We start from the raw sequence: 20,286 nt of genomic DNA on the forward strand, positions 1-20,286 counted from the left end.
GCAAGAAATTGCATAATATAGGTAATAAAACATAATTTTTCTACAAAATCTCTTCTATTTTTGTCCTTCTTTTCATCCCCGTCATATGTTCATGACTTGACAAGCAAATTGGAGAATTCATGGAAGCATACGAAACGCAAAACAAGAAACGAAAGCGAAATCCGGTCGATCGAATGTCCGGAAAATTACGTTCAAGGGGAATCGCGCTCTTACGAGGAAAAACGCGAGGGTGAAGGTAAAGGAAAGGAATGGAAAGCGAGGTAACGAAATGACGCGAGCGCATTTCGATTTCCTTTGAGCCAACGTCGTGCGGAACTGTGGGCATCTCGTCTTTCTCAGTCCTTGCTCTTCATCTCTTCTCTGCCTTTGTCGTTTCAACATTTTATTACCCAAACGCCACCCTCGTCCTTCCGCTCTTTAGAGCGAATCAGGCCTTCGCAGATTTTTCGCGGATCTTGGCAATCTTGTTCGCCGACGAGAAGCAGTTCGTCTCTTGCGGAAAGGACTCTTCCGGTGTAAAGCCCTACAAGTGTGCGGACAAAAACGCGTTTGCGTAACATCAAAGTTTCTACGAAGGCATGTACAAAGAAGATTAAAAATTGTAGAAACTGAGGTATCCTCTTAAGAAAAAGAACTGATTAGTGTAATTTTAAATTCTAATAAACTGTTTAACTATGCAGTAAGTAATGATATTTTAGCAATTTTTGACGCACTATCATCAATTATTGATAGAGCTAATCAGTTTTTTTTTCCTAAAGGTCTGATAATTAATAATTATAAAAATGCTAATGGGAAATAAATATACAATTATTTTCTCTTTATTCTATTATTTAATCCGTAAAATATATGGATCTTGATGATCCTGAAATTAAAAAAATTTTTAATAATAATGGAAATTTGAAATAATTTTTTATGTTTTACAATCTTATTTTTAGCTGTTTTGAATTTGCAAAATTTTTTAACAAAATAAAATTAATAAGAACTAAAAACAAAAAATAAAAATAATAAAAGGGTATAGCAGGATAAAGAGGTGATTTCAGGCCCCAGCACGTAATCGATTGGAGGACAAAATTAACATACTGATGAAAGACTATTTTGTGCAAAGTTTTTTAATTTTTTTTCTTTTTTGGTATGTTCCACCAAATCTAAAAATCTGAAAAAAATCACGAATATAATTTATGATAAGATTTAGCTGCTGAATTATTTTAAAAGTGGTAAAACATTCTTATCATATAAAAAATGCAATTTCAAAAATTCTTGAATTTTTTAAATACAGAATTTTGAGCCAAGAATGACAAAAAAATTCTTACTCTAATCTTTTTGATACCCTTTATATCCATGATTTTTTTTGTAAAGATCCGTTTAGATTTAACGGAGAAAAAAAATACTAATGAAAAATCACATTTTGTTCGATATTTCGAAACGGTGTGGCTCTTTTGGGACGAAACTTTGCACAAAATATTCTTTCATCACTGTGTTAATTTTGTCCCCTGTAGCGATCGATTATGTGCTGAGGCCTGAAATCACCTTATCCTGCTATACCCTTTTTGAATCCCAAGAATTCATATATTCCTTTAAACGTCGAAAAATATATGTTCCTATTACGAGTTCCTATTACAAATAATAAACCAAAATTAAAATTATTCTTTAATTTAATTTTTTTTTTAAATAAAAGTTTTATTTTATTACAATTATGGCTGTATCTTTCTCTTCGTATATTCTGCATCTTTCCTTTTATACTTCTAACGAGCATGAAGATCTTTCGCAGGGTTGTTTCACGCAAATCAAGCGATTTTCCATAAATTTTACGAGAATTGCGTTCTGGCGAAAAGGCACGCACCGTATGTGAAAAACCACAAAGAAATTTTTCCTCGTAACAGCAAGCGAAAGACGTGCGAAGGTACGTTTTGCGATTGGTAAATAGCAGTGTTAATTTTTTCAATATACTCGTACTCGAATTATTCATAAAAGAGGTATGTCTGGACTTCAATCAATTCTCGTTCTTTTTGTGCAATTATAATGAAAATCTAATAATTCCGAGTATTGGGGTCATGAGTAAGCGACAAAATTACATCACGCTCACAAATACGGTCGCAAATGTGGTAACATTTCAGAATGTGAATATTTACAATACATTGACAATTCATCTAGGATTCAAGAAATATATATAGAACATTATATTCTAAGAATCTTATTTGGTTCTTTTTGAATGACGTATAATTCTTAGATAAGATGAAGGGGTGCAACCTTTTTCTATATCTTTTTTTTTATGAAACAATCTAAAGATATGCTATTTTATTATATATGTATAAGTGATATTCTCACCAGACAGATAAGATTACGGTAGATGATTTTTGGCAAAGAATTCGCTCGGCCGGATGGCACGGCGTTGTATTTTCTGAAAAGTGGCTGTCACTCGACAAGAATGATATCATCTAAAACACTTTTCACAATTCTCTTATCGGATATATTTGCGCTTGAGCATGATTATGGTAAGTTTCGCGATAGCCTCATTTGTTACAAGTAATTCTCTTTTATCTGGCTGCAACAGGTATATCTTTAAATAATGCAATTCTTATTTATTTGGTCAGTAAGCTTAGTAATAAAATATTGTTTTTGTTTTAGATACAACGTTCTAACTATAGCTAGAATGTAAAGTTGTAAAATGCAAATGTGGTGCAGTCATATACTACATGACATTCAATCCCACTTGGAACGCTTGAACTTATGATATACCAATTTCCTGCTTTTCGCTGCAGGATTGAACGGAATATACTTGATCGATTAAATTCCCTTTACAATAAAATAGATGAGAGAAAGCATTAATCACGTGATCCTATCATTTCGACATCACGCTACGTTTCCCGATGTTTCTGTCCCCTTTCGCAAGAGCGGTGCTCGTCTCGTGCTTTTGCCTCTTTTTAGGCAGAAAAGGCCGGGTAGACAGGAGTGACATAAAGGGGCTTTTAACTCGAGCGTAATTTCCTTTTGATCGGAAATTCAATATTTTCTTACGGCCGCCGCGCCTTTCCGCACACGTAGCGCGAGTTTGCTGCTTCCGGAACTTTCCGCGCCGTTTCTCGATAGAAGGCGATTAGAATGCGTACACGGAATCGGAAAAAAGAGCACGTCAAGGTATATTTCCGTACGAAATGCCGATGAGTTTGACGTGAATCTATGCTTGCCAAGCGAAAGAAATGGTTGCAGTTGCGGTTGCAGTTGTGAAAGCATTTATCAAACTTATTTACACAGGAATGAAAATTTACATCGAAATTACTGTAACAACATTCTATCGTGTATAGTTATATCATTTGTAAGCAACAAAACTTGAATAATCAATAATAATTATTTATCTAGCGACAAAATATAATACCTAATTGTAAGTAAAATATCTAAGAAACTGCTGTACTAATTAATAAATACTAAATGTCAAAAGTTTTACTTGTATTATATTTTACGGATCGATAACAAGCTGCAGCGGTGTAGTTGTTATTGATGCTGAAAAACGAGCCTAGTATATTAGCATAATAAATCTAGGAACTAGTCAAACAGGAAATTGCAAAGTTCTCTAGGCTTGTAGTATATGTAGACGAATTATGTGGAACGTCGAAAAGCGAGACAATCTCTAGAACTAGCGATATTCCGACTATAAACTTATTTCAGACCTTCGTGATCGATCTCGCGCGATTTATGTCAGATGTATTAAAGTTTTCGTGTTAACGAAAAGAGAGGAAGGTTTATAAGCTACCAGGAGCGACGCCAAGCAAGTTCAATTCTGGTGCCGTCGCTTGTCTCGTTTTTGCCAAGTATAACTCGCAGAACCCAACTTTCACGGAAAAAAAAGTGGCTATTTCGATAGCTCTTGATGTAATAAAATTGTTAAATAGATTTTCAAGAATGGAATTGTAGATTGAATTACTTTCGTACGTTCTCTTGTACGTTTTCCAAGATAAAATTTGATACTCGAGGTCGCAATATAATAATTATAAGAATTAAGTGCATCATAGATGTGAAAATGTTGTTTCCTAACTTATTTTTAACTGATAATTTTTCTAGTAAAAATAGAATAATATAAAGAATAAAATTGTACCAGAAAAATATGTATTAAAAATGTTTTTTTTTTTTTAAATGTTTTTTTTTTTTAATCATGCTTGTTTTGAAAGTTTTCTAGAAATGAGAATACATATGCTGTGTTCAAGATGTAACAGTTTATTACACGAAAAAAAAAAACGATTTTATTGACGTGTAAAAACGTTAGATACAGATCTGAAAATAATTTTGTTGGACTATTAAAATAACTACAAACGCTCAAGCTGATTGCCGGAATAGCAAAATGTTTTGCATTGCTTGTTACGTTTGAACTCCCTGCATAATTATGTTGATGGTCCAATAATATTATTTTCAAATTTTCAGATATTTCAGTAAAATTATTCTTTCCGTACAACAATGATGGTTACACGCGAGGCAATCATTTTTGTCATTTTACAGAATACCCATGTTATCTTTTTCTCTCTTGCCTCTTTGTAGATGGGCGTATCCTAGAATTACATTCACCTGATGGTGTTCACGAATGCTGGTTGAGAGCCGCTGACAACACGGAAGCGAACGTCTGGTTCAATGCTTTGCACTCGGCGTTGGCAGCCCTCACCTTGAAAGCATTACGACTGGCCTCAGCACTTCCAGATCCGCAGCAGCTTCAGCATATAGGCTGGTTGGCGAGGAGACATTGTCTTCAGGTAAGAGAAGTTCCCGAACGTTCACTTTGAGAAGTATGCTGATACAGGGTAACTTCCTAACATACTATCTTGCAATTTATCCAAGAATATTCTATACACGATGCTATATTGACGATCAGCAGAAGCCTCATTCTCGATAAAAATAGGTTTACCTTGGAAATATTTATTACGCATATTTTCTGTTATGCATTATATAAATAAAATACTTATTGACGAAAGCTATATTTATATGACATAGCTTTTTAATCTATAATTTTTCATAAAATATGATTTATAACTTTCTCTAAAATTTAAATAATTTACTATAACTGTCGAAATAAAATCTAATCTATATCGGCAATCATCGTATCCTTAATCCTTCCGTCTGGATCTTTTTTGTTCCGCCCAAACTTTTTTTGCTGTTAAGCTTTCAAAAATGTGGTTAAGAGTGATCTTCTTTTCTTCGATTGATATATGCAGTCTGAACAGTCTGTAATAATAAGAGGTACCCGTTTGATCGAAAATATCAATTATTTCCTACAAGAGGATGTCATTTCAACTAGCAATTATTATTATTTTCAATTTTGTTTTCAATATTCATTAGGAAAATTCATTGACGATTTTGTAAGTTGTTAAATTTCATTCAGTTGTCAGTGTAGGTGCGAAGTTTCATCTGTATGTAGAATGTACGTCGAGCTGTTTTGTTTATCGCGTATATGGAATTATTCAACGACAACGTTATGGGAAAGCAAGTGACGAGCCAAGCCATCGGCAATTGACCTTCCTTCGTCGCTCGCACCATATTGCCTGATTAGTGTCGCAACTGCTCAAATACTGTTTGGTTCAGAGAGACGTTGGCTAGTATTTAAGCAACCCGTGGGACGATTTCAGAGGAGGGCGACTGGCAATCAGGCGCGCTAATGCCAATCAATTATGTGCCGGTAGCCGCGTGCCCTACGGCCCTCCTGCGGCGTCCTTGATCGCCGCCGATACTCGCAGGGCGGTCCTTTATCAACAAGGCAACATCCGGTGGCGGGCTTCGCGTATTAGTTATCGATTCCTGCCGGTTACACGATCGGTTAGTAGATCGATAGCACCGCCGTCGATGCTTCGCCCGGTCTCACCCGGTCTCTGCACGTTTACCTGCTGCGATCTCTGCAAGTGACACGTCTACGGAGTTGGACGGTTAGGTTAGGTGGAGATGGAAAGATCAACTGTCGCACCTCGGATATCCCTAGTGGCGGTATTTAATTGGAAACTGTGGATAGAACAGATTTCTGCTCGATAGGGCACGTGGGTTTGGCGATAAATATTTAGCCGGTAATGAACAGAAATAAAAGTTCAATTCCGATCGATCATTTAGTCATCACTAGCGTTTCACGTTAAATATTGTAATTGGTTTATTTTCACTTGAAATGTGTGGAGTAATATATTCACATTTCGGATGTTTCTCGCAGCGTTATTTCACTGAAAATAGTGAGTGCGGTTGATCTTTTTTTTTTTTTATTCGTAACGACATTAAATCGCTGTCACATAAAGCGCTTGGAATGAAATTCATTATTTATCTAATCGTTATTATCGCGTATTAGTTATTTCAATGTTTTAATCCAATCAAAACGTCGAAAGTTATTCGTTTCGAATTGGCTAGAAAATAAATTCGCCAAAATCCACATTCGACAAAATAGATGTAGATATAAAAAGAGCGTTTGAGAAATAATGAGTGTCCGATAACGTTTGGTAGGAAAATCGGAAATATTTCTTGCGAAAATATTGTTGCAAAACAGCAAAAAAAAAAAGAAGAAGAAGAAGGAATGCTCGTACATCGATCTTCGACAGGTATTTATTGCTTCTGATTGGTGTTTTATTAGTATCTATTCGGAACCGTACGCGCGTCAACAATTTACTACGCATGTTTCGCATTGCATAAAATAAATATTGCTTCTGCCGTATCTGCGATATTTACACTAAATCGCATACTACCGTTGAAATCTGATGTGAAACGAAATGCTCGCTTGCCCGCTTGTTGAGCGCGAATAGATCGGCGTATTCATTAGCGTGTCGGGGGGATCGCCGCCGCGCGTCCGAGTGGAATTTATCGATCGGTGATCCATGACTCGGTGTGTGATCGGCGCCTGTCATTTAATTAACGATTCGATGGGATATTTAAGTGCCGCCGTTGGTAATCTAGCAAAGCGAAGCAACGTTTATGGATTTTTCCGGGCGCGTGACGCCATGATCAACTAGCTGAACGAGTTGTATCATTATTTAGAAGCGTGGCCGTCGCTGAGCACCTCGTAAAGCTAGATATTGCGTTTTATGAACAGCGACGAGCTAGCTAAAATGTACACGGTAAATGCGCCGATCACGCATGGCGTTTTCATAACTGAAACAAAAACGCTGTGAAAAATACTCAAAACCGCCGTGAAAAACACGAGGCTACGCTGCGAGTAACTAGTATGTGTGTTCGTACTGTGTATTTTGTACTACATTCTGTCATCCTATTTAATGTCGTCCGCAGTGTGCCGTTACGTCCGCTTAAATCGTCGATTTATTTTATTTACCGTTGGATGTAATCGATTTCCGGCTAGCTCCACTGTCGACGGTTTCGATTCTCGTGCTGGTCGGCCATGTTAGCCGATTACAGTAGTTATCCCTACCTGTTGGACTATATATTTACTAAAAACGTGCAGTTTTCGTGCCTTTTTTACTCGGAAACAATATTTTAGCATCAAGTTAATAATTTATACCTATACGAATACATATATAGACTACGTCGAAAATTTCCGCAAATTGACAAACAGAATGAATAATTGTTGCTCTATTGTTTTTCGATATATTTGCCCTTAGGCTGTAGACACTTGTTTATTCAATAAAATCAATTGATTGCATCATTTTAAAGGCATCTCAAACATCAGATTTCCGAGGCTCGATTGCTGTGTTTCAATTGAAAAACAAATATCTATTAGATTCACTTTTCTCTCTCGTATTAACCAACACTACTTTATTACTGTAAATAATAATGTTAACAATGTCTCTCATTAAATTATCGTCAAATTTGGCCTAATGAAATTTGTCTGGCAACCCATTCAGACTTGACGCTCCCAAATACATTAAGAAAATTATTTCCTTTTCTAAAAATTATTAAAAATTTGTTAAACTAGTGTTATATTTAGATATGTATTTGCGTATTCTTTCGACATATATAATATTAATATCTTGGACGTATATCTTGATATCAAAACGGAAACTCCTATTGTACGTTTTACGATTAGAGAAACATTGGAATCGATGTTGGCGATCGGTGCGCGTGTAAGTGCAGTGTTGCAAGCAGGTTCTTTGTCGGAAGGAAACAAAATGCGACATTTTGCCCAGGTCGGCAATTTGTAGAAGAAGCGTGACGCAAATACGAGTCACGGCAGCTAAGGCTAGAGGGTAAGGGCAACCCGATAAATCCAACAAGTTCACATATTGAATCGGCGACGCCGCCAGAAGTAGCGCCCAGAAAGTCCGAGTTTAGGTGAATGGTGGAATGCCGTCTCCTCTAATCTCGTATATACGACCGCAATAAAGTGTCAATCTCACAGGAGATACATTCGGAACCCGATCTCGATTGGCGTGGCGGTGACATGGACCGTGCGTTTCGCCCGAATCGTGATTCACGACGTTGGAACTGATACCAAAACCGACAGAGATAAGGCGAAATTGAAATTGCAACACAAAAATTGCAAACTCACGGCCCATTCGTCAATGGTGGTCCCGAAAAAAAAAAAAAATCTTACGTCTCGTAATATTATAATTTCAAGAATTTTTCGTATTTTAAAATTCATGAAGATTTCTAAAAATTACCAAACTTTTTCCGATTCTATAAACTTCCTTTGGAAATTATAGAATAAGAAATCTTAGAACATATCTTACAATTTACATGTATAAAAAGTTTCAAAGAAGAAACGTAAACTTTTTCAGCATTTTTTTGTTCCAGTAAATAAGTCTGAGAAATTTTTTGAAAAGTTAAAAATTTTCTCATATTGTAAAATTATAGACTTTTGAAAAATTTAAAAATTTATATAGAAATTTTGAAAATTATATAAAGATTTCTACGAAAAAAAAAAACAAAATTTGCCAGGGGATTCAAGCTTATAATTTATCTCTAATCCAATCCTAATTATTGCAAATGATATTTTAAATTTGACTCTTTGAAAACGAGAATTCCTAGCAAAACATATTTACGGAAAACTTTGTTTTCTAAGAGTTTTCAGGGCCGCTGAATTCGATTCTGGACGAATTCTAAAATTCAAAAATTTCGAAACGAATAATCTAATTATCGTGAAACTCGATTTTACGATTCTCGTATCGTTGAGTTCGAACATGTCTGAAAATGGCGAATTTCGGAAAGATAGTAATCTCAAATGAAGATGTTATTGAGCGCTGATAATCAATATTTGTGAAAGTCAAGTTGGAAATCAGTACTAATTGCATCAGTTTCAAATAAAGCGAAATTGGGAACTTGACATTATAGGTACATATTATGTGTATATACAATATATTGCGATTAAAAATTCCTTAAAAATTGAGTTTCATGTAATAATCAGATTAGTTTTCCAATTCTATCCCCTATATTGGAGCACCATTTTGAATTTTTTATTTTCGACCTGAGAATAAATTATTTTATCAGATTACATCAGATTACATAGGCCAAGTTTTATAAAAATCGAGCAAGTAGTTTACAAAAAATGAACTGTATCCAAACGATACGCTTATTCCATAAAGAGTTAATATATATAACTCAACTAAACATTGATGTCTGCGTATTTGGAATTGTAAATAAACCCAGTTGAAAAGATAACCCAATTTGAGCAAAGAACATAATTCTCGTTGAACAATGTAATTAGTTTGTCATTTGTAATGACTTCCTTTTTACAGTTTAACAATCGTCCGTGCAAAAAAAAAAGGCGACTGGAGGGGAATAAATAGCGGGAATACATCGAGCGCAAAAAGCGTTAAAATTCCACATCAAAGTGCATCGATGGCGTCGATTAATTTTGTCGTGTCGTGTCTGCCCGCTCGCGATAAACGAATTTTCATGGAATTTTGGTGTACGGTACTTTCGGAAGAACAGCGACGAGCCATTATAATTTCCATGAAAATCGAACAGACGCCGGGAACGCGATCGCTTTATTTCACACAATCCTACCCGGATATATATTCGTTCCCAATCATACTGCGATTTCTGTTTACTCAGTTCTTACGCCGAGCTACGTTCAGTGTATTGACAGAAAAGCACATTTAACTGTCACATTTTTATCGAAATTAAACGGCTTTTAATAGGTTGAGTACAAACAATGATGACAACGACATTAATTTTGTATAAATATTAATAATGTGCGTTGCAGAAAGTTTTATATGATAATTTTGTTACACGAACGCGATAATCATTTATAAAATTGTTCACGAGCAAGAGATAGTTATGACAAATAATTTTATGCAAATTTTTAGTACGACTCTTTCTTAATAATTTCAATCTCTTGTATATAATTTAGTATCATTGTTTATGTCGCCTTTGTTATTATTGCGTGCCCCCGTTATAGTTTTTGTTATTATCGGATCCATCCTTTCCAAGCATGGTACATGAATATGGCGGCGAGCTTGAAAGCAATTTGTTCGCGCATTCCTCGCGAGTGTGTTGGCGTTGGATTAAATCTGAGGCCGAGCGGGCATTAAATTAGCCGTTGAAAATTAACGGTACGCCATTTAAGTATATTTTAATTAATCCGAGCATAGAGAGAGACTACAGCGCGTACGCGCGCAGCTTCGTATATTTTTTCACTAACCCGGAGTTAATGTAATTGGGTAAAACTTAATGCGCCTCTCAATTAACCTCCGGATAATAAAGCGTCGCTTTGTAATGCCTTTCCATTCGTAGTCAAATGTAAAATTAAGTGCCTGCGGATAAATAACAGTTTTTTCCGGCATATGTAGAACAATGAGAGATATTGAAACTGCACTAGTCGTTATTCTAGAAATCTCGCCAGCCTTGTTGAAATTCGCGAGAGAATTCTTGATAAATCTCTAGAGACGCATGATTCGCTACATTTACGATTTCGTGTAGTGTCTGTTTTTTATATAACGTGCATTAACAAATTTATATAACGATTTATAATGGTTACCTTTAACGATTCAAGTAGAAGATACATACATCAAAAATTAACCAATAACTGATCAGAAATTTTGGTTATTGGTCAGGGTCAGTTTGGGCGACGCTTGTTTGGGTAGTATATGTAATTGGATAGTAAATTTAACCAGTTTCCACCCAGTTATTAACCAGTTTCTGGTCAGGTTTCTAATGGTCTGGAACAAAATTTGTTTCTAAAACGAGAACTGCATTTATTCTTGTAACCATGGTGGAAGGACGTTAAGTCGAGACGAATTTACGTACGGTTCTGCGCAGATTCCAAATTTACCATTTAAATATTTGCACATTTGTAATTTTGAAGGGACAGTTGAAAAGGGCAAAATGAATACCTACCAAAGAAAAACCATATAAAAATGATCGTCGAAGAAAAGAAGTATACATTTTTATCGTTTTCCAAAAGAGAAAGCGTTAATGTTGAAAATGTTGAAGTGGGATTAAGAAGCTTGTGGGAAAATTAATTTTTATTATGACATATATAACACCCCTAATTCAAATAACCGCGGCAACATGGCAGCATATGGTGTCACGGTCTCATTAGCTGTTAGAAATACATACGTAAGAACACCTCTGAGTTCCTTCCATCATGCTCATAATTGTTTTTTAGAATAGTCAATTAAATTATTACATCTTATTAGTAATAATATTTCGTAATAATATCAAATTATTATCTATTAATGTGTTTATGTCACATATTTGAAAATAGTATAAGTGATAAGGAAAAATATAATGAATTATTCTGCGATTTTTTGAAACGATTAATCCTTTTATTTTCAATAAAAATATTATTAGGATTCCATAATTTCAAACATTATTTTATCTTATCTGATTTGGCCAATTTCTGGAATATAATTAGTAATTAGAAAATAACAAAAATATGTATGAAGGTCGAGCTCGTAATATGCAACGCAATATAACAAGTCGAATGGTCGGAAAACGAAATCTGTGAAATAAAAATATTAAACTTTTACTTAAAACTATTAAAAAAACTTATATTGTGAATCAATTCTTTGGTAGTAAAAATAGTAAAAGATCGAGTTTTCCGTTGTGGTGTACAGTTTTCAAAAGATTATCTTTTTAAAACTATAAACCACAATGGGACTTAATCTTTTAGTACTTTGACCACCGAAGGATTGTTCGATATATTCCCGTGTTTACTAGGCAAAAGCTGGCTATCGTACTGACCAATTTTGAAGTGGCTACTTGCTAATCAATTTTATCTAAGATTTCCTGGCTAATTGCTGAGTAACTACTGTCCAAATTAAAAATAGTAAAAATTAATTTTTAGTCAGTGACCGGTTTTTCTCTGATATTTTTCTGTTTGGCAAATAATAATAATAATAATATCGTTACGCCGCATGTGTGTGTCATCATAATTTATCGTCGATTAACACGACATACATAATACGTGTGTCTAAGATTTGTCTATTTCCTTCCTCTAAACGCGAGATAACAGCTTTGTAAAGAGCGACAATAAACTTACCCCTGTCGATGCCTTTCTTTGTCATCTTTTTTTCACCCCTTTGCCGTTTTTCTTTTATCAGCAAAAGTCTTTCGTCCGGCTAACCTCTGAAATAGTTTCAGCGGTTAAGAAGAATAGGACTTAGTGAGAGGAATGCCGAATCAGCATCGTCGAGGTGAGAGTAGAGTAAGGGTGCTCCGCGCAGGCCAGGCTTTTCCGATCATTCAAGTCCACCAATCGGTAATGTTCCGTTCGGCCGCTAGTATTTATTCGGTGTGCCTTTCTCAAGGGAACTCGGCAGTAACCGCTATTTTAACCCTCTCAATCCTCTACTATCCCTTCCTTTCTCTCAATCCTCATGTTTCTCACGATCGAAAAAAGCACGGGGGGGGTCTACGTGCTCAAATACCACGCCGCGAATCTTGTGTGTCCACATGTATAGAATGTATTCGCCAGAATCAGTTTAGTCATACACATGTACATATCATTGAGATACGAAGAGCTTGAAAATTACGCTTGTTTTTCTATTAATAATATTTAATAGAATTATCTGTAAGACACATATTTCAGCTGAACTGAATAGCTTAATATATTGTACTTATCAAAGATACAGATTTTTTTCCAAGCTATATAGTTTCTCGCAGCGATTCAAGATGACGATATCATTATATTTCAATTAAGTAACTGCAAAAATCTTTTAACCTCCGTCGAGAGTTTCCACATACTATAAATTGAATCTAACAAATACTGTAACGAAGCAGTGGAATCTTCAATTTGTAATTTCCTTTGTTTTACTCTGTAGAGTAAATGACTCTTTTAGTAGAGTGATGACTCTTCACCTTCCGATTACTCGATTCCTGGAAGCTCTTTCCCATACGAGGCGCGCCCTGCAAAACCGCGGACTGCATCGAGGGGTTCGTTATTAATTAGAACGCGAGCCACTATCGGTCCTCAAACACAGACACCGACGTTCTCCATCCATAATCTTCTCTCGGACCTTGTTCTGACCCTCCCCCCCCCCGCTCTCTCTCTCTCTCTCTCTCTCCATCTCTGTATATTCCACTCTTCCACAGTGATGTCCATCTCACTCTCCGCGCGGAAGTGGATAGTGCATCAGCAATGCTAAGCAAACTGCGGCTGGAACGACGGATCAAGAGACGATCGTGTACGTGTTCGTTTGCTAGCGGCAGTGTGCATGTGCGTACGTGTGTCAATATCCGTGCAAGTGTATCTACACGAGAGCATAGATAGGTAGGGGATGTGGTATTGGCACTTTTGCGTTTGTGTGTACAATAGATACGTGCTATCGCGAGGTCTATCAAAGTTTCAAGACGAAATGTTGATACATTTGATTAAAGTACTAACAATTTAGACGGGTAATTGAATATACATATATCCTTTCTTATTATTATTGAAATACATTTTCTGCGCGTGTGTATGTATTGGGCGGGCAAGAAAGCGATTGCGTTTCTTTTAGCTCAAAGTTGTATATATAATATCTTCGCCAATAATGAATGAAATTTAAATTTAAAAAAAAAAAGGGTTTTAAAGCTTGAAATCTCTACTTTTAAAAGCTTATCACATTTTTTAAGTTTATATCAGTTTGGTAATTTTTACATACCAAAAATTACGAGCTGAAAAAGACGAAAAATTGTCTTCTCGCTTTGTGGATTTGTAACGTGTCCAAAACGAATTTGAGAAAATTTTCGATTAACTATCGTGAAAGCTTGATACTTTCCCTACAAAATCGTTTTTTAAAAATATTCCTACGATTTTTGGTTACTGAGTTATCGCGGATTAAATAAAAGAATTATTTTGACTTTAATTGTTCATAACTCCATTAAAAATTGTCGTATCGTAATTTAAAAAAGAGATTTTTAAAGCTGAAACTTTACTCTATCAAGATATATTTATATTGGTTGGTAAGAAAATAATTGCGGTTTTTACTGATAGATGTCTTTTAAAAAAACGCAATTATTTTCTGGTCAACCCGATATATTCAACAATCTCAAGTTTCTTCTAAATTGTTTATATATAATAAGAGTGGAAAAGGGCAAAAAAGAAAATAAATAAATTCATTCCATTGCATTGGTCGGTCATTCGAGGAAAACGGAGTTTGACAGAAAATACGTCGACGACGCATTCGAAAATCAAATTTGTCGGTCATTCGAGTTGGAAAAGCGAATGGTGTAAAATCCGGAGAAAACCTCTGGCTCCGTCTGGATGCTTGCAATTTTAATGCGGTCTCATTTCCGTCGTACCCAATTAAGGCGTAATTGAATTGCCAAGGAAAATTAATTTGTCGGTTATGTTCTGGCAGTGGAGTCTCTCAAGGTTCACCGGTCCTAATACTTTCAGCAATTATGCGTAAATTTGCGTAAACAACTGCGGTTGCGTTATTAAGTGATTATCGATCAAGTACGATTACTTTAGATTTTCAATGACAGTGCATATTTCAATTTAAGAGATCAATTTAACATTTAATCTACTTTCAAAAGAGTGTTTTTATTGCAAATTCTAAGTTTTACGTCTTAACACAAATCCGTCTTTTAATACATATTCTGATCTAATGTCTTTCATTTTATAGAATATTCTAGCTTTTCTTAACTTATAATCAGTTAGAGACTGATTTAATTTTTTCCAACGAACCTTAATTAATTTAAATCTTTTTTAATTTAAATTGAAAAAAAATTATTATACACTGGCCAACAAAATTCGATGAAAAAAAATTGTATGGAGCTTTGTAAAAATGCAAATGAAAGAGAAAGATTCGCTCTTTCGAATGATGTAAATCGCATTTGTATACAGTTTTTAGTCCACTCCGTAGAATTCCGCAAACTTCGTAAAAAATTTTGAAATGTGATATATCTCCATTTATGTTTGTGTAACTTTATAAAGTATCCATGAGATCGTTTTTTAAAATGGCGATCTAAAAAGTAGAGGTTTTAACCTGTAAAATACTTTTTTAAACATTCCGACACGACGATTTTCGACGAAGTTATATATCTTGAAGTTTGCCTATTTTTGCAGAGTGAAACAGGTGTTGCGTTAATTTTTGTTTCGGCCAGTGCATATTATTGAATTGTACTTTGTAAACGACGCATTTGAAGAAATTTCTTTGTAAAATAAGCTTGAAGTTATGTTTCCCACATTACACTGAGATTTCAGTTTTAGTAAGGTGAAGTAAATTGTTCACGAGAGAATAATGAGTTAATATTGCGATCTCTCTTCTGGCAATAATTTTCGCACTGGACATGAAACGTAACTCTATTCTCCTTTCTATTTTCTCTACGTCGTAAGTTCCCCTTTAAAGGTATCCCCGGTCTATTCCGGTGGAACCGTAAATACGCGGACAGGGGCGACTTTAAGAACGATATCGTAACGTTTCCACTCGCTTGCGCGGAAGCGTTGCCGAGCTGGCTAACACTAGCTTCTCCCGCCCTCGCATTTACCCTTCTCGTACGAGGTGAGAGATATACTTCCTAATGTGCTTTCCATTAGGGTTGGCGTCACAAGGATGTAATGGTGGATATACAGAATGATCGCATCATAGCAGGATAATGGTTATAACTACGAGCAATACGTACAGTAAAAGCTGATGTTCTCCATAGTCATACCATGGTGAAACTGCTGGCACATTTGTTTTATCTCTCTCGTTATGTTTTGATTTTATTCGCTACACGATTTTTATAAAGCGCACGCACATGTTTTAAGAGCGAATAGTTATAAATGTGAATGTCTCGTAAAAGAAGAGGAGAACAAAGTAGTAACATTAAACTAACTTAAATGTCGGTATTACTGATATACATTTTCATGTGTAACAAATACATAATTATAAAAGACACACATAAAAAACTTCTCATTTATTAAATATATTTATTTCATCTATAAAGATCTTAAGATATGATTTTTTGATTGTAATAAATAAAATGCAAAATTCGTATTTAACTCGAAGTTTTGAAGTTGAAAAATTTTATAATGACAGCTGCTCTTCGTAAGTACAATTTGTATAATATATACACGCACACACACACACACACACACACACACACACACACACATAGAGTGACATTTCAGGAGAAAATCGTAGCCATCCCAGTAACACATTTTAAGCCGATTTCAGAGGATCGCAACATTTACGAATGCGCCACTCCCACAACCGAGTATACTTCACAACCGTATACTCGTTCCTCCGTTTCTCAGCTGCCTTCCTCCACTCGCAGTTTGCGCACAATTTGAGTTTGAACACGCTTGAGTTTTGTTGTCTGTCTCATTTAAGCATGTTTACGACTCCATTATTTTCCGGGCTTTGGAATAGGCTACATTTCTTTTTCGCGTTTCTCGTAGTGAATCGGAGGAAAATAGAGGGAAATGTGTCATTGCGAGTATCTTTCGTTGCGGTGCTGCGCGATTATTAAGTTATATAGAAATTTTCATATTTGTTTTTACTCATGCTGGAATATAATTGAAATGCATGCTTTTAAATATGTACAAGTCATTTACGTATATTTTGGAACCAGCTAAGTAAACGAAAGAGAAGATAGTATTTTTAAACATAATATATCTCTCCTTTTTCTTTCTTTTATTCTGTTAGAATATGGAATTTTAATGTTTCTTAAAACTTTGTTTTTACTTAATATACATATACAGTCAGATTGATGATATACACATATCTAATATATATAGATTTAACTTTAATACAAGTTTTCAGACGTTTGAGAACGCATTAACGGCAGCCACGCATTTTTCCATGGATCCACAATTTTTCCGGTAGATCTTTACACGTAATTCAATCGATGAAAATCTTTTGGTGCTTAGATTTTTCAATATTTCGGTTGTAACCAATATTCTACAGTTTTTCTTTTAATACGTAAAGTAACGTAAAGTAACAAGCTGACGTTGTTTGTCGTCATTTTGACATCAAAATGACGTTTTTAATGTCATTTTAACGTGGAAATAACGACAAATAACGTCAGCTTGCTACCTGGATTAATAATTTGATACACATACAAAACTTTGTGGTTAAACTTTTTTTGTCATTCTCTACTGTAAATCAAAAAATAATCTTTGCAATTAATTTATAACCACAGGCTCAGGTAGATTACAAGAAAAGAAATTAAATAAGCTTAATAAAAGATTAACTTATTTGCAGAATTATTGGCAATTAGAATCCTTACATAGGAAAGAGCAGTCGCGCTCGTCTTGCAGTTAAAACCACAATGTTATGCTTCTGAAATTCTAACTACGATATATTACTAGCGACTCAAATCCGTATTGCATTACAGTAGCGTCTCATTGCAGGTGTACTAATTTACATGGTTAATATGTTACATATATTCAAATAATACTCACTGTACTAACATCCGGAGATTTCGAACTTTAGTATCATTACAGGATTTCGTAGGATACATAATAATAATTACAATCTGCTATAAATTTTTACTGTTACGGAGATTTTCAAGTTAAAAGTAAACGGGGTTGATTAAGATTGTCTCTTTATCTCTCTTTGTTATATATTAATTCAAACTGTATGTAGGTATATGTGTGTTCGCAGGACATTTTTTTTTCACGTAAAATGCTACTTCTTGCCCCGAAATTGTTTGCACTTTGTTATTAATTTGCCTACGCTTACAGGAAATTATTACTTTACTACCGGCGTAAAGATTAGGCGAAATTAGCCGAGATGATTTAGGACGCGATCGTGAGATCTCTTCCATCTCGTGCTGAGCTCTCTCGTACAGCTGCGAGTGGATAGAGATATTCTGTGTTTAATCTTGTTTTAATCCTTGGCTTTCCGATGAATGTACAGTTGGGATTAATGCTTGTGAAAATATCGCTGCGATTACACTTATAGCGGCTCGTAAACAGAAGTATGGTGTCCGATAGTCAATTTTGAGAATATTGAATATAAAGATAGAAATTACGTAGCTATGCCATTTGCGAGAAAACGACATCACGATATATCAAGAGATAGATATTCAACCAAAAGTATAGCGATAAAAAATAATTAACGAGTAAAGAGAAACAGTAAAAGAGAACAAACTTCAAATTAGAATATACGATACAGGTCAAACGTTTCGCGTAGGTTTGCCGATATATGGAAGGAAAGAATGTGGGAAGAACGGAAATATCTCTCTCTCTCTCTCTCTCTCTATCTAACTATCTATCTTTCTTGTTCTCTGTTTGAGCGAGATATGTGCAATGCGAAAACATAGGGAGGATGCAAAAACTCGTACATCACGTGTTATCGCTTCTTTTAGGAGCCCAACCGGACGCAAATCAAAGCCGTTCGATTTATACTCTACAGTGAGTATCCAGTTCGATTACAACGGATTGTTCTCTTTAGCTACATTTTTTTGTCTACCTTCGATTTTGATTGTAATTGTTTTATTTTAGGTAAAGTTTGCAAAGTTATATGCAATTATATATATAAAGATCGCAAATTCAATACTAGAGTAATTTGGTGGATTATTATCTTGTCCTTTTAAAGGATAAATTCTAATTTGAATATTTTCTTTTAGGTGCTCTTACTTGCACATGCAAATACAGATGCATGTGTGTATGTAATAGAATCGATACCTATATCTTATTGTCAGTATTTAAGAGATCAGAGGTTTAGAAAATAATAGCATTAAAAACATTCTCTTTCTAAATAGTTGGAAAATGTTGTATTGAATTTAACATATTTTACATGTCCATCGAATTTTTTTTGCGTTAATTTAACACAAGATGAATATACTACGAAGTAACACAAGCGTTATTTAAAACATTTATACAAAAAGTGTAATATTGACGTCATTTGTAAGGAAATTGTGGATGTATACTTCTTCAATAAAATTAACACTTATGATAACGTTAAATAAATACGTTTGTAGTTAGTGTAAAATTTATTTTACACTAAGAAATGTTAAATATCAATTTAACACAAGACATTCGAATAATTATAATTATATTAATACAACATAATATCCGAGTGTGAACACTCGGACATGTTAAAAGTTCTATATAAAAATTTAAAAGATCAATTTTCACACAAATACCAAACTTTCTTTTAACTTATGTGTAACTATCTTAAGGAGTGAAATATCTCTCCATTTAATTCAATATATTAGTCTTTATTCTGAATAAAAGGCATCTATTTTTTACTTGCCAATAATTTCTCACGAGCGTCTTCTTATTATCTCGAACGGAATCGTCGACGATGCAAATCGCGAACGTCGCCGCAGAGACGGAACGAGAAAGGGCGAAGTGACGGTATTCCTTGCCGCTTGATAACTCTTCTCTCGACTCGTTCGCGCCTTCCGAACTTTTCCAACCTATTCGATCGACCTTTCCCTTCTCCTATGGCGTTTGGTATTCGCTCTCGGCCGTTTAATATTTCTCTCTTTTCGCTTGATTCCACATTGGTACCCTCGTCGTAGATTGCGCGACGTCTCCCTTCTCCGCTCTTTTCGCTCGATTTCACGGTTGCCGCGACACGGAAGAAAATCGGCGTCGCGGCGCACACCGATAAGACGCCAACGACGATTGTGATGTCTGCGGAGCATTGAGACGGATCGAAGGAAAAAGGAACAAGCAATGATTCTCCGATTCTAAGATTCTAGGAACACATTGAATTCTTTAAACTTCGGTGTTTTGCATTTTTAGATTCTTTACAATTCTCGGAATTGCTGGCTTCTTAGATTTTATCACCTTTAAATTTCCGAGTATTAAAACTCATCTCGACACACCGCATAATTTTACTATTTAAATGTATTAAGATGTTAAGCGACTCACAAGATGTAAATCGTACAATAATAAAATAAAGCTACAAGCCATTTAATTCTATAATTTTATAAATTTCAATCTAAATCGTTAGCAATAAATATCCGACTCGCGAATGCCTCGCAGCAGGTCGAAATGTCTGCGTTAATGTCAATAGC

General features: G+C 35.0%; 1 protein-coding gene across 1 annotated transcript in view; it reads left to right on the top strand.

The window, feature by feature from the left end:
- The window catches only part of LOC108748585 (beta-1-syntrophin), a 283,761-nt gene that overhangs the window by 240,610 nt on the left and 22,865 nt on the right, over window positions 1-20,286 (top strand). The window contains exon 4 of the mRNA XM_018486825.1: window positions 4,528-4,736. Coding sequence (XP_018342327.1) covers window positions 4,528-4,736 — 209 coding nt within the window. The remainder of the gene's footprint in view (window positions 1-4,527; window positions 4,737-20,286) is intronic.

The sequence above is a fragment of the Trachymyrmex septentrionalis genome, unplaced genomic scaffold (genome assembly GCF_001594115.1).
Source record: "Trachymyrmex septentrionalis isolate Tsep2-gDNA-1 unplaced genomic scaffold, Tsep1.0 scaffold235, whole genome shotgun sequence".
Lineage (NCBI taxonomy): Eukaryota > Metazoa > Arthropoda > Insecta > Hymenoptera > Formicidae > Trachymyrmex > Trachymyrmex septentrionalis.